The 12,027-nt window shown below is 45.7% G+C and overlaps 1 protein-coding gene across 5 annotated transcripts in view; it reads left to right on the top strand.

Moving 5' to 3' along the window:
• The window catches only part of SYNE2 (spectrin repeat containing nuclear envelope protein 2), a 373,624-nt gene extending 362,183 nt beyond the window's left edge, over window positions 1–11,441 (top strand). For all 5 annotated transcript variants that reach the window (XM_061612375.1, XM_061612372.1, XM_061612374.1 and 2 more), the window contains 7 exons: window positions 75–286; window positions 3,255–3,455; window positions 5,076–5,204; window positions 6,255–6,446; window positions 6,586–6,675; window positions 7,992–8,038; window positions 9,537–11,441. In XM_061612375.1, the coding sequence (XP_061468359.1) occupies window positions 75–286; window positions 3,255–3,455; window positions 5,076–5,204; window positions 6,255–6,446; window positions 6,586–6,675; window positions 7,992–8,038; window positions 9,537–9,762 (1,097 nt within the window). In that variant the 3' untranslated portion in view covers window positions 9,763–11,441. The remainder of the gene's footprint in view (window positions 1–74; window positions 287–3,254; window positions 3,456–5,075; window positions 5,205–6,254; window positions 6,447–6,585; window positions 6,676–7,991; window positions 8,039–9,536) is intronic.
• The last annotated feature ends 586 nt before the right edge of the window (window positions 11,442–12,027 follow it).

Here is a 12,027-nt window from a genome sequence, read left to right as displayed (position 1 = left end):
GCCTGAAATAATATTCCTCTGAGTCAAGTTTCAAAGATCCTTAAAAACACAAATAACTTTGCAACATTCTGCAGGAGGCCTCGGGCGATGGGAGCTCATGCAAGCCCGAGATTTAAGCAACAAGCTGAGAATGAAGCAGAATCTTCAGCAGTGGCAACAGCTGAACTCTGACCTCACCAACATCAATGCTTGGTTGGATAAAACGGAAGAGGAACTGGAAAAGCTGCAGGAGGCAGAACCGGCCACCAGCATCCCAGCCATCCACCAAAGAGTCAAGAAGCTGAAAGTGAGTGAAAAATTCCTGTAACCAACCTTAGATGTGGCCTTCCTGGATCAGAGCAAGATCTGTCTGGACCTGCATCCACTTTCCAGCAGGGGACAATCTGTTAAGAAGGGTGTGATAAAGATAACCAGCATCTGGTATTGAGAAGACAGACTGCTTTATTTATAGAGGTTCCACCCCCAACTTTCCTGCATTGAATGGGAAAGTCTGAAGGGAGGCTTCCAGGCATGTTCGGGTGAATGTATTATATTTTATTTTCTATTTAATAAAATTTGTATACTGCTTATTGTAAAAACCTCTTTAAGCAGCTTACATAAAATATAAAAGACACATTAAAAGTATCAACAAAAGGTCAAAAGATATATATCAAAATATAAATAAAATCAGCAGTTAAAAATATACTTTCTCAAAAACAATGAAAGTACATGTTAACTTTACATATCTGGGTAGGCATGCCTGTTTTTAGCAGGCACCAAAAAGAATACAGAGTGTAGGGGCTGCCACACTGAAAAATCTGTTCCTTTCGATGCAGAATGGAAAATGTGAGGCACTTGCAGAAGTGCTAGTTCTGCAGATCGGAAGTGGCTGAGTGGGCATATATGGGGCAAGGCAGTCCCTCAAGCCCCAAGCTGTTAAGGGCATTACATACTAATAGTAATAACTTGAATTTGACCCAGTAACAAATCAGCAGCCCCAGTGCAGATCTCTGATCAGAAGTGTAATAAGCTGACTGCGTCTCACTCCTTTCAGCAGCCATGCTGCAGCTTTGGCGCTAACTGCAGTTTGAGGACCAAGCACAAGGGGAAGTCCCAAATAAACTGCATTGCTGTAATCCAGTCTTGAAGTCACCAATGCCTGAACTACTGTGGTCCAGGAACGGCCGCAGCTGTCACACCAGCCAAAGCTGGTAAAAGGTTCTTCTAGCCACCGAGGCTACCTGGGCCTCCAGTGACAAAGTTGGATCCAGAAGCGGGGCCTGTTTCTGGGGCCTTCAGGCACAGTGGTCCCCCTCACTACCACCAGCACTGGACCTGCTGTCCTCCTCCTGCCGCCCATCTTGGTTGCTGCAGGGCCCGCTGGCACTGCTATCACCTCCTCCTCCGCACTCCTCCATCCCTTTAGCCATTGGAGGCTCCAAGGGCTCTACCGCGAGCCCTTCCACAACCACCTCCATCAGAAGCACGTCAGATCCCCATGGCTTCGGAAACTTTGTTCCACGTGACACAGAGGCTGCTTCTGAGGGGGAAAGGCCCAACATGAGTCTGTCAGCGGTGGCGGCAAAAGGGCTCACAGCGGAGCAGCCGCTGAAGGATGGGCAAGTGCAGAGGATGAGGAGGTAGCACCGCCAGAAGGGCCCAGCAGCAGCAAAGACGGGAAGACAGCACTCTTCAAGTACATGAAAGGTTGTCACAGAGAGGAGGGCCGGGATCTCTTCTCGATCGTCCCAGAGTGCAGGACACGGAATAATGGGCTCAAGTTGCAGGAAGCCAGATTTCGACTGGACATCAGGAAAATCTTCCTAACTGTTAGAGCCATACGACAATGGAACCAATGACCTAGAGAGGTAGTGGGCTCTCCGACACTGGAGGCATTCAAGAGGCAGCTGGACAGTCATCCATTGGGAATGCTTTGATTTGGATTCATGCACTGAGCAGGGGGTTGGACTTGATGGCCTTACAGGCCCCTTCCAACTCTACTATTCTATGAGGTGACCAGACCCAGTGGTGAGGGGCTCCTGGACCCTTGACTCTTTAGGGCTTTTAAAGTCCCTACCAGCACTTTAAATTGGGCCTAGAACATACTGGCAATTAGTGCAACTGGTAAAATATTGGTGTCTTTGTGTTCCAGCCGCTTAGCCTCCACCAGCATCTGGGCAGCTGCATTTAGTACCAGCTGAAGTTTCCAACCATCTTCAAAGGCAGCCCCATATAAAGGAGTGCATTCCTTTTTCTAGTGCTGAATAAGAAGCAAATTATGCATTCCGTTCTCTGGCCCTGAATCTAGTAAAAATCTCCTTCACTGGGTGGCCCATGCTCTATCCTTATGGGAGAAGTGAAGAATGTATATAAAACCGGAAAGGGTCCATCATATTCTTTTGTTTTTTTATGTGTCAGGATGCTGCAATTTCTGCATCCTGTTGCGTGTTGTCAGTTAAGAGTTCCTCTGTGCCAGTTGTGCAGAAGCCCCTCTGCAGGCAATTTGATCATTAGGAAAGGTATTGAAAATGCAATTGCTGATATCGTAATGCCATTATATAAATCTCTGGTGTGGCTGCATTTGGGATACTGTTTACACTTCTGGTCATCTCACCTCAAAAAGGATAATGTAGAGCTGGACAAGGTTCAGAAAAGGGCAACCAGGACAATCAAGGGGATGGAGTGACTCCCCTATGAGGAAAGGTTGCAGCATTTGGGGCTTTTTTAGTTTAGAGGAAAGGCGAGTCAGAGGTGACATGACAGAAATGTATAAAATTATGCATGGAAAAAGTGGAGATGGAAAAGTTTTTCTCCCTCTCTCATGACCCTAGAACTCATGGACATCCAATGAAGCTGAATGTTGGAAGATTCAAGAGAGACAAAAGAAAGTGCCTCTTCACACAGCACATAGTTAAAACTCTGGAATTTGCTCTCAGAAGAGGCAGTGATGGTCACTAACTTGGATGGCTTTGTAAGAAGATTAGGCAAATTCATGGAGGATAAGGCTATCGGGCTACTTAACACGATGGCTGTGCTCTGCCACTATAGTCAGAGGCAGGAGGCTTTTGAAAATCAGTTGCCAAAAGCCACCGAACAGAAGAGTTCTTGCACTCAGCTCTTGCTTGCAGGCTTCCTGTGGCAGTTGGTTGGCCACTGTGAGAACAGGACGCTGGACTAAATGGGCTACTGGCCTGATCCATCAGGCTCTTCTTATGTTCTTGATTGATTGATTGATTGATTTAATGCAAAATCCCAATCTATTTCTTCTCCATCAGGATATGCTGAAAGCCTTTGATAACTACAAGGCCCTTGTGCTGTCTGTCAACCTGACCAGTAAGGACTTTAAGCAAGCAGATAGCATGGGATCCAAAGAGCTTCAGAACAGGCTTCGGCGGGTCAATTTACGCTGGGAGAAGGCAAATCTTTTGATGGGAAACTGGAGGAAGAGTTTACAAGAAGCCCTGATGGGCTGCCAGGTCAGAAGAACAAGTGTTTTGCCCTGACTTAGTTTTCTTTTTCTTAAGAAGCCAGCCTGGGCAGATTTAGCAAGCTGTTTCAAAATGCCATTTGCAAGATTCTCAATGGTTACAAAGAGTCCTTTAGGTGAATGAGAAGAAATCTTGAGTTATGTGTGTGTCCTTTCTTCACATAGTGTAAGGATACAAACCCGCTTCTCCCACATGCACCTTGGTGCCATCTACAGTTCTGACCCTTGTACCTGGAACAGGTTCCTTCTCTTTCCCTAGAGTAGCATAGTGGCTAAGAGTCTAAAACTGCAAACTAGGAAATTCTCTTCTCCCATGAACCCAACAGGTGACCTTAGCCAACCCAGCATCTCTCAACTTTGCCCTCTCCACCTGAGGTTGGTTGATATGGGACTAATAATGCTGACCTACCTTATAAGGTTGGTGTAAGGGTTATTAAGATACTGCATGCAGGAGACTTTGAGCCTTCAAGACAGCACAATAGAAATGCTATCAATTATTATTACAGTGGAAACTCAGTATAACGCGCCTCACTGTACCGCGGAATTCTATATACCACGGGTTTGACCATGTCCCTCATGTAAAATACTGTATACCCTATTTTTCTGTTTGTTATACCTTGCTTTTCATCCTCTGTGCTCATTGTTCCTGGTGAGTCCTCTGCAGAGCTTGGAAAAGTTACTTTTTTTGAACTACAACTCCCATCAGCCCAATCCAGTGGCCATGCTGGCTGGGGCTGATGGGAGTTGTAGTTCAAAAAAGTAACTTTTCCAAGCTCTGCTCCTCTGTTTGCATTTCCCCTGGGTGTTTCTGAGTCTTTTTTACTCTCAGCGTTCTTTTTTAAAATCTCTTTCCTGATGTCCCCCTCTGTCCCACCTTTTTCCTTCCTGGCATTTTTTTTTTCCTAATGGACGCTTATCTCTCAAGCCTTCTCTAAGTTCTTTCATTACTAACTGTGGAGCCTTATTTTTACTTTTGTTAACTTCTTTGTCCTCTCTTATCCTTCCTCTTCTTCCTCCCTGCTCAGTTCCTCAGCTGCAGCAGCAGCAAGTTTTTTGCCTCTCTAGTACTCACTGCTTTAACCTTTTCAGTGCAATTTTTATTACAATGCAGAAGCCCCATAATGCAGGTGCTTTGTCCACAGACCCCCTGCGTTATAACAAGCTTTCACTGTACTTTTTCAACCCAAGTGCCTGAGAAGACCCTGTAACATTTGAGTCACTTGCAGACTACCTGTTCATCGAGCATTCATCCTGATTTGTTTGCACAAAATTGCAGGGAGTTAGATGGCTTTGGCAGTTTATTGAGCATTCATTCTGATTTGTTAGTGGAAAGATACACAACATTGCATCAAGCAATTGTTATCTCGCACTTTTCAGCGCATTTTCCCATCACTTTCCTTATCGCAAAATGTCTGATGTGGGGAGAGGGAGAATTGGGTTTCTTGCACAAGACTGCCAAATCCTCTGTAATTGTGCAACCAGAATTTGCCAGGATGCAATTCAATCCAACCTGCTAATAGCAGTCTGGAACTGGCCTTGGTTAATAGATGTGACTCAACATGACTGCATTTTCCTGGCTTTTCTAATAATGGGTGTTTTGTTTCTGCAGGATTTCCATGAGCTCAACCAGAAACTGCTGTTGTGGTTGGCTGGTGCAGAGATTCGGCGGCATCAGGCGCAGGTTAAGGATCTGAATGCCGACCCTCACAAAATACAGGAGAGTCGAAAAGACTTAATGGTAGGTTAAAAAAAAAAACTTAGAGTATCCAAACAGAAGTGGTTGCCACCAGTTAACTTGCCCCCATTTGGTGCAATGTTATTTTGCTGCATTTGATTTGACTGTGGGATGCCAAGCATCTGCTTTTTAGCCCCTCCCTGTACCCTATATATGGAAGGGGGAAACCTGTATCTCAGTAGTAGAGCATTTGCTTTCTGTGCAGAAGGTCTCAGGATCACTTCCCAGCATTTCCAGGTAGGTCTGGGAGAGCCTCTTGCCTGAAATTCTGCTGAGCTGCTGCCAGTCACTGTAGACAGTTCTGAGCTAAATGGGCCAATGGTCTGACTCCGTATACGGCAGCTTGCTGTGTCATTATTCTTGTTGCTGCTGTTATTGTTTCGACTTCTTGCCCACCTTTCACCATAAGGTCCCAGGGCGAGTTACAGCAGTTTAAAAACCCAACATTAAAATAAATCACAGTCAAAAGGATGGGTCCTCAAAAATGTATTTCAGATGTCAAAGACCAGGTGGTCAAAGACGTGTGTCTTCAGCATACGACAGAAACTGCATAGTGAAGATACCCGACATGCTTCTGTGGGGAGGGAATTCTGCAACTTAGAGGCCACAGAGAATGCCATCTCCAGAGCCGCCACCACTGCGAAATCCAGAGGGTAGTGTTACTACCTAGAGAGCCCCCTTTGTTGATCTTAACACCTGAGAAGATCTGTAGGGAAGGGCGTGATCTTTCAGATAGCTGGAGCCTAAGTCATTTATGGCTTTAAACACTAATGTGAAGACCTTGAATTGGACCTGGAAACATATATTTGCAGTTACCCTGAAGCAGGACCCAGTAATTCAGTGGTAGAGCATGTGCTTTATATGCGTGAGGTGTCAGGTTCAGTCACTGGTCTCTCTAGTTAAAGGATCTCAGGGCTACCAAATAAGAGACCTCACAGACCCACTGCCAGTCAGTGTAGGCAACATTGGATTGAATGAATCAAATGGCTGGTCTCATTCGGTTAAGGCCGATTTATACATTTGTTAATATTTTATTTTATTTCCTTGCCTAAGCAACTAGAAAAAGAGCTTCTGGAACGGCAGCTTCAAGTAAACACTCTGCAGGAGATTTCTACACACTTGCTTGCCAAATCCGGTGGAGGAGATTATATTGAAGCTGATGAAAAGGTTCACGTTATTGGGAAGAAACTGAAACAGCTTCTTGAAGGAGTCTCACGTGATTTAAAGGTCTCGCATGGAAGCCAGGTGAGGCTGGGCTACATGCTCTAAATCTGGGCTCATCCAGATCTGTGTCTCAAGAAGATGCTACATAACTCCTGGGAGAGAACGGGTGCAACTTTCTGCAGAACATAAAAGCTTTTCTTCTTTTTTCTTCTTCTTCTAGGATGCAAGTGCATTTCTGCCAGATGTGGATGAATTGGACTCGGGGGGCTCTCGCCAGCTACCAGGGAGACCTTGCATGTACAAAAACAAGGCAAGCTCCTTGGTGAATCTTTTCTAAACTGTTGAATTTTGCTCTCGGTTTGTTACCTTCTCCCCAACCCTCTTAAGTCCTGAAATGCTTTTTTTGCCAATTAGCAAAGGTTACCAGCTCTCCGTATTTTGTCAGGACAGTCCGGCAAATCACTATGGTGCATGGCCATATTAAAGGATGCATGGCTTGTGTACAGTAGCCTTCCCCAACCTAATGCCCTCCAGATGTTTTGACTACAGTTTCCTCTGTGACCATTGGCCATGCTGGCTGGGGCTCATGGGAATTGCAGGCCAAACCTGAGGAGGGTGCTAGGCATGGGGAAGGCTGGTTTAGGATACTGCTTTAAGGCCAAACTACACATGATCTGAACTACATAGGTGTTTGCTTAGGTGGAAAGTCTCCTCCCACCCCCACTGCCCTCAACCACCAAACTGCTTGTGCAGGTGTCCTGATCCTGATCAGGGAGTCCGCACCAGCTTCTGAAAAAGCCCGCCCTGGATCCACTGGTTTGTGACAACTGCCTCATGGTTGCAAATACCCCCATTTCTGGGGAATGAAGAATCATAGAGTTGGAAGGGGCCTTTAAGGCCATCAAGTCCAACCCCTTGCTCAATGCAGGAATCCAAATGAAAGCATACCCAACAGGTGGCTGTCCAGCTGCCCCTTGAAGGCCTCCAGTGTTGAAGAGCCCACCACCTCCCTAATCAAGAGAGATCAGGTGATCGAGAGAGTTGTGGCACGACGATTACAAGTACTCTTGGATGAAATTGATTATTTTGACTCATTTCAGTTGGGCTTCAGGCCTGCGTATGGGACTGAATCAGCTTTGGTCACTCTAATAGATAAACCTTTAGGAAGAAGGGCAGAGGGAGCATGGCTCTGTTGTCCTTACTTGATCTCTCAGCAGCTTTTGATAGCATTGACCATGGTATCCTCCTGAGCCGGCTGTGTGAGATGGGCATTGGAGACATTTGTTTTCCAGGGCTTCTGGTCCTATTTAGTTTTGCCCCCATCCTCATCCCTGCTAAGTTGTACAAAGGCAACCCTGACACTAAGGAGGAGGACAGTGCCACCCCCTGGGCTGGTTGTAAATAGGCGGGGGGATGGCTGGGTGGCTGAGGGCAGTCTCAGGTTGCTCGGGCAATGCCATATTTGCCCTAATAGACCAGCCTCCACTGGTTATAGCTATGTTTGTTCTGCCGTTCCTACTGCACAGCAGTGTTCTGAGATACTCAAGAGCTTGGAATTTGCATTTTATTGTGCTTGTATTTCTTAAGGAAAGTATTAATAAACAATCATATTTACATTTTAAACAGGCTGATGGAAGGAGCGCCTTGGAGAGTAAGAGCAGCACCGATATTAGGTAGTACTTTTTGGCAAATGTTTTCCTTACTTGAAAAAAAATGAATATTGCACGTTAGTCACAGAGCCAAACCAGACGTGTCGTTAATTGCATGTTAATTCACATGCACCTTTTTTATTACGTAAATAGCAGCCACAGGGAAATCTGCCACCGTCTGACAAAAAAAAAAAAAAGCCTTGGTCCTGTTTGTATTTCATAGGAGCTTCCACCGGCAACTTTCCTTGAAATTCAAACACCTTGGGAAAGGTGATTGGGAAAGGTAATTTTTGTAGAGACTGTGGCAGGGAGTTTATCTCTCCACCGCCCCATCCCCCAATTCCTGAGGCTGCGCTGGCTTCCCTGTGGGTTCTGTGGACATGCACATTACTTGTATTCACACAACTAACGTGCCATCTAGTGTGGTCCTTAGCCTATACAAGTGTGGAAAGTAAGTGTGTGTCGACACCATTTCAATATCCGTAATTTGCACTGTGCTAACTCAAGGGTGGGCAGAATTTAGGCTTGCAGGGTCAACTGTGTTTTTCACTAGAAGCCCTGGGGTCCACCAACAGGAGCCAGGTACAAAATAGTGTCTCGGGAAGGAGGGCATAGAACTGAGGAACAAGGCACATGCTTGGACCAGGAGTCTGTGCTAGAACTGAAACTCACCCACAGATCCTTTCTGTTCCCCCACCACCACCAAGGCTCTTTGGTTTCCTAATTCAGGAAGGGGGAGAGGCATTATGCTGCTGCTGTTCATAAACCGTTGGGATATATGAGCGCAGCCTTAAATATGTGTGTTTATATTACCAGATTATTTGTAAGGAACACGCACTATAACTAAAATTTCCTAAGAGGCGTGTCCAAGGCTATGTACATACTATACATTTAGAGCACATTTTCCCCCTCCTCAAAGAATCCTAGAAATTGTAATTTATCCCTCATACAGCTGCAATTCCTAGAGATCCAGTGCGGTGTAGTGGTTAAGGTGTTGGACTACGACCTGGGAGACCAGGGTTCGAATCCCCACATAGCCATGAAGCTCACTGGGTGACCTTGGGCCAGTCACTGCCTCTCAGCCTCATGAAAACCCTATTCATAGGGTCGCCATAAGTCGGAATCGACTTGAAGGCAGTACCTGTCAGCACAAGGAATTCTGTTTGCTCAATGGGATTTTCCTCCCCATGCACACCCCACACCCTCTCCAAATCTGCTCGAGAGAGGTGGGGAAACCCCTCGAACAGAATTAAGGGGCACACAGCGGGGAGAATGTGCTATTGTGCAAGCAGAAATCCTTGCATTGATGGAACGTTCTCTTTAGCGCTATGTTGGATTTCACCCATGGTGATCTGAGCATGGTTTGCTTCTGACCACCAAATCAGTGGGCAGTTCCACAAGTAACTGTGCAAGGCCTTGAAGAGCTGCTGCCAGTTGGAGTAGAGAACATAGGGCTGGATGGACTAATGGTCTGACTTGGCATAAAGCAATCTCATGCATAAATTATCTTCTACCTTTGCAGAGCGGAGGGTAGGGATGAAGCCACTCCAGCCACCCCCAAGACCTGTGGCTTCTTCTACCGTGTCTTGCGGGCAGCACTGCCTCTTCAGTTGTTCTTCCTTCTCCTGCTGCTTTTGGCCTTCCTGGTCCCTTCTTCAGAGGAAGATTACAGCTGCACACACAGCAACAACTTTGCCCGGTCTTTCTATCCAATGCTGAGATACACCAATGGTCCTCCGCCGACTTAACACGCCCGGTGGGTTTTGCACTGAACCAAAATGAATTTCCTCCACGGCCACTTCTTTTCATGCTGCTAACGTCTCTCTGAGGACTTCACAGCTAAAGTTTCTCTCCAGCTTCATGGTGTCTTCCCACCCAGGCTTAACTAGCCCTGTTGTGTAACTATGACGGTGTGCCTGTTCTATTAGCCAAGATCTCTATCGTGGCTGACAGTAATGGAAGCAGCAACCTTCAGCTCACTCAGCTGCTCTCCACACAAGGGGACACATCACACTTCCCATCTCAAAAAGTAGATCCTTCAGCAATTTCAATATTTGGGGTGGGCAGGAAAAGGGTGCAGGGTGCTCATTCCTCATAGTTTTGTACAGAAAATACTTTTTCTATATATTTTTGAACTGCAAGCAATGTACTTTATACTTTTGCACAATGTGTAATCAATCGGCTGCTGGTCTTTGTGCCAGGAGGTCTACTGAATTCTCAAGATGGTGTTGTCTTAGCATTGAAGTAATTTCTCTAGCTAATGATGAATGCCATAGAGCACAATCGCCCAGGAAGTTTTCTTTTGGAGGCCCCATTGAAATTAATGGAAGAAAGTAGGGCTTGCAGAGGAGAACTTCTCAGTGGATTGATACCATTGTTTTTGATATGGCAGAGAGAATCCTCTTTTGGTAGTGCTTTGCATGCACAGAAATCACAATATCTACTTCTGTACTTTGATATTGTAGTGGAAAGAAAGGTTTGATTTTTTTTTAATGTTACACTTCAATATTTTAGCAATGTTTCCAGGACAAAACTTTTAGTACGTAGAACTACTGCCTTGTCTCATGTCTTCTTTTGTACTTTTTTTTTAAATAAAAAGAAATGACAATGCCGTTTGCAAGTGGCTTATATTGTTCAGTTTTATTTAAAAAAAAAGAAATGCTGAACATAATTAGTGTTGATTATCTCACATGTATACAAATGAATGATGTAAACTTGTGGCTTTTTAATCAAAAGACGTTTACTTTTTAATCTTTTTTGAATAATCTACAGTAAGTCAAAAGAAAGATCTCTAGATTTTTAAAAAATTCTTAAAGGGCACAATCAATCCTTATGCCACTTCAGCAAAATGCATGGGCAGAGAGAACACCATAGGGCCCCACTGCTTCTCAGATTCTGCACGTTACATTCAAATTAATTCCTAGTTGAAGCAGCCTTGGCAGTGTAAAGTAAATGACATGCCGGTTCCTGGATAGTAGAGGGAGGCCTAGATGGAGAAACAGGAAGCAAGCACTGGCCCTTATGGTCTGAAACCTCCATGCACGCACAGCACAGCTTTAATTGTATATTAGCCACCATAGCTACATTGAGCCTCCATGTGCTGAGGCAGTGTATCACTGGATACCAGTTGTTGAGAGGGTTGGAGAGCAGCAGGGTTGAACTACTACTTGTGGGTTTCTTGGAGCAATTTGATTAGTCCATTGCTAGAAACAGGATGCTATCCTAGGCAGATCCAGGGCTCCTCTTATTCTCAGGGGGACTCGCACCCTAACATTGTAAGATTTATCACATTTAAAGTGAAAGTGAACTCAGGCCGGTGGTAAGAGAGCTGAATGGTTTCATCTGAATCCAAAATATGTTGATTCTATGTACAAATTCCATCTTTTTTCCCTCATTAAAATTCTGCTGCTGTGTGCAGTAACCCTGAGTCATTTGTCTTGATACTTTATATATCATGTTTTCCGGGACACTGCCAGGGGGGGGGGGCATGGTGGGCAGTGGTCTGGGGACAAGCCAAGAACCAAGAGCCAGTGGACAAGCCATCAGTGGGGACTGAAGAGCTGGGAACAAAGAATAGCCAGGGCTGAACTGGAACAGGAAGCTCGTAATCCTTCCTGCCTAAGGGGATCCAATGGCCACTCTGAATGGGCAGAGTCAGTAGAGTAGTTCAGTAGGAAGTTGCCACCTTCAGTTGAGTGGTTCGCCACCATGGGGCAGCCTCACGCAGCTCCAGCAGCTCCTGACAGGCAGGCTGCAGCACCGCCCTAGCCTAATCCTTGGGCCACTGAAGCACCTAACTGCCGAGGATGAGGTGCATCAACAGTTATTCCACTGCAATATCGCAAAGCGTGGCTGATGGGAGTTGCAGTACAAAATATCTGGGGGGCACCTGGTTGGGGGAGGCTCCTCTAAACCTATATTGCTGCAATTATCTGGCTGGTGCTGCTCCCATATGCCGTCTAAATCCGGGGGGAACTCTTGGCACACTCATGGAACTTTCCCCACCTGCAATT

This window comes from Rhineura floridana, chromosome 2 (assembly GCF_030035675.1).
Source record: "Rhineura floridana isolate rRhiFlo1 chromosome 2, rRhiFlo1.hap2, whole genome shotgun sequence".
NCBI classification, from domain to species: Eukaryota; Metazoa; Chordata; class Lepidosauria; order Squamata; family Rhineuridae; genus Rhineura; species Rhineura floridana.
This window is presented reverse-complemented; position numbering and strand designations above follow the sequence as displayed.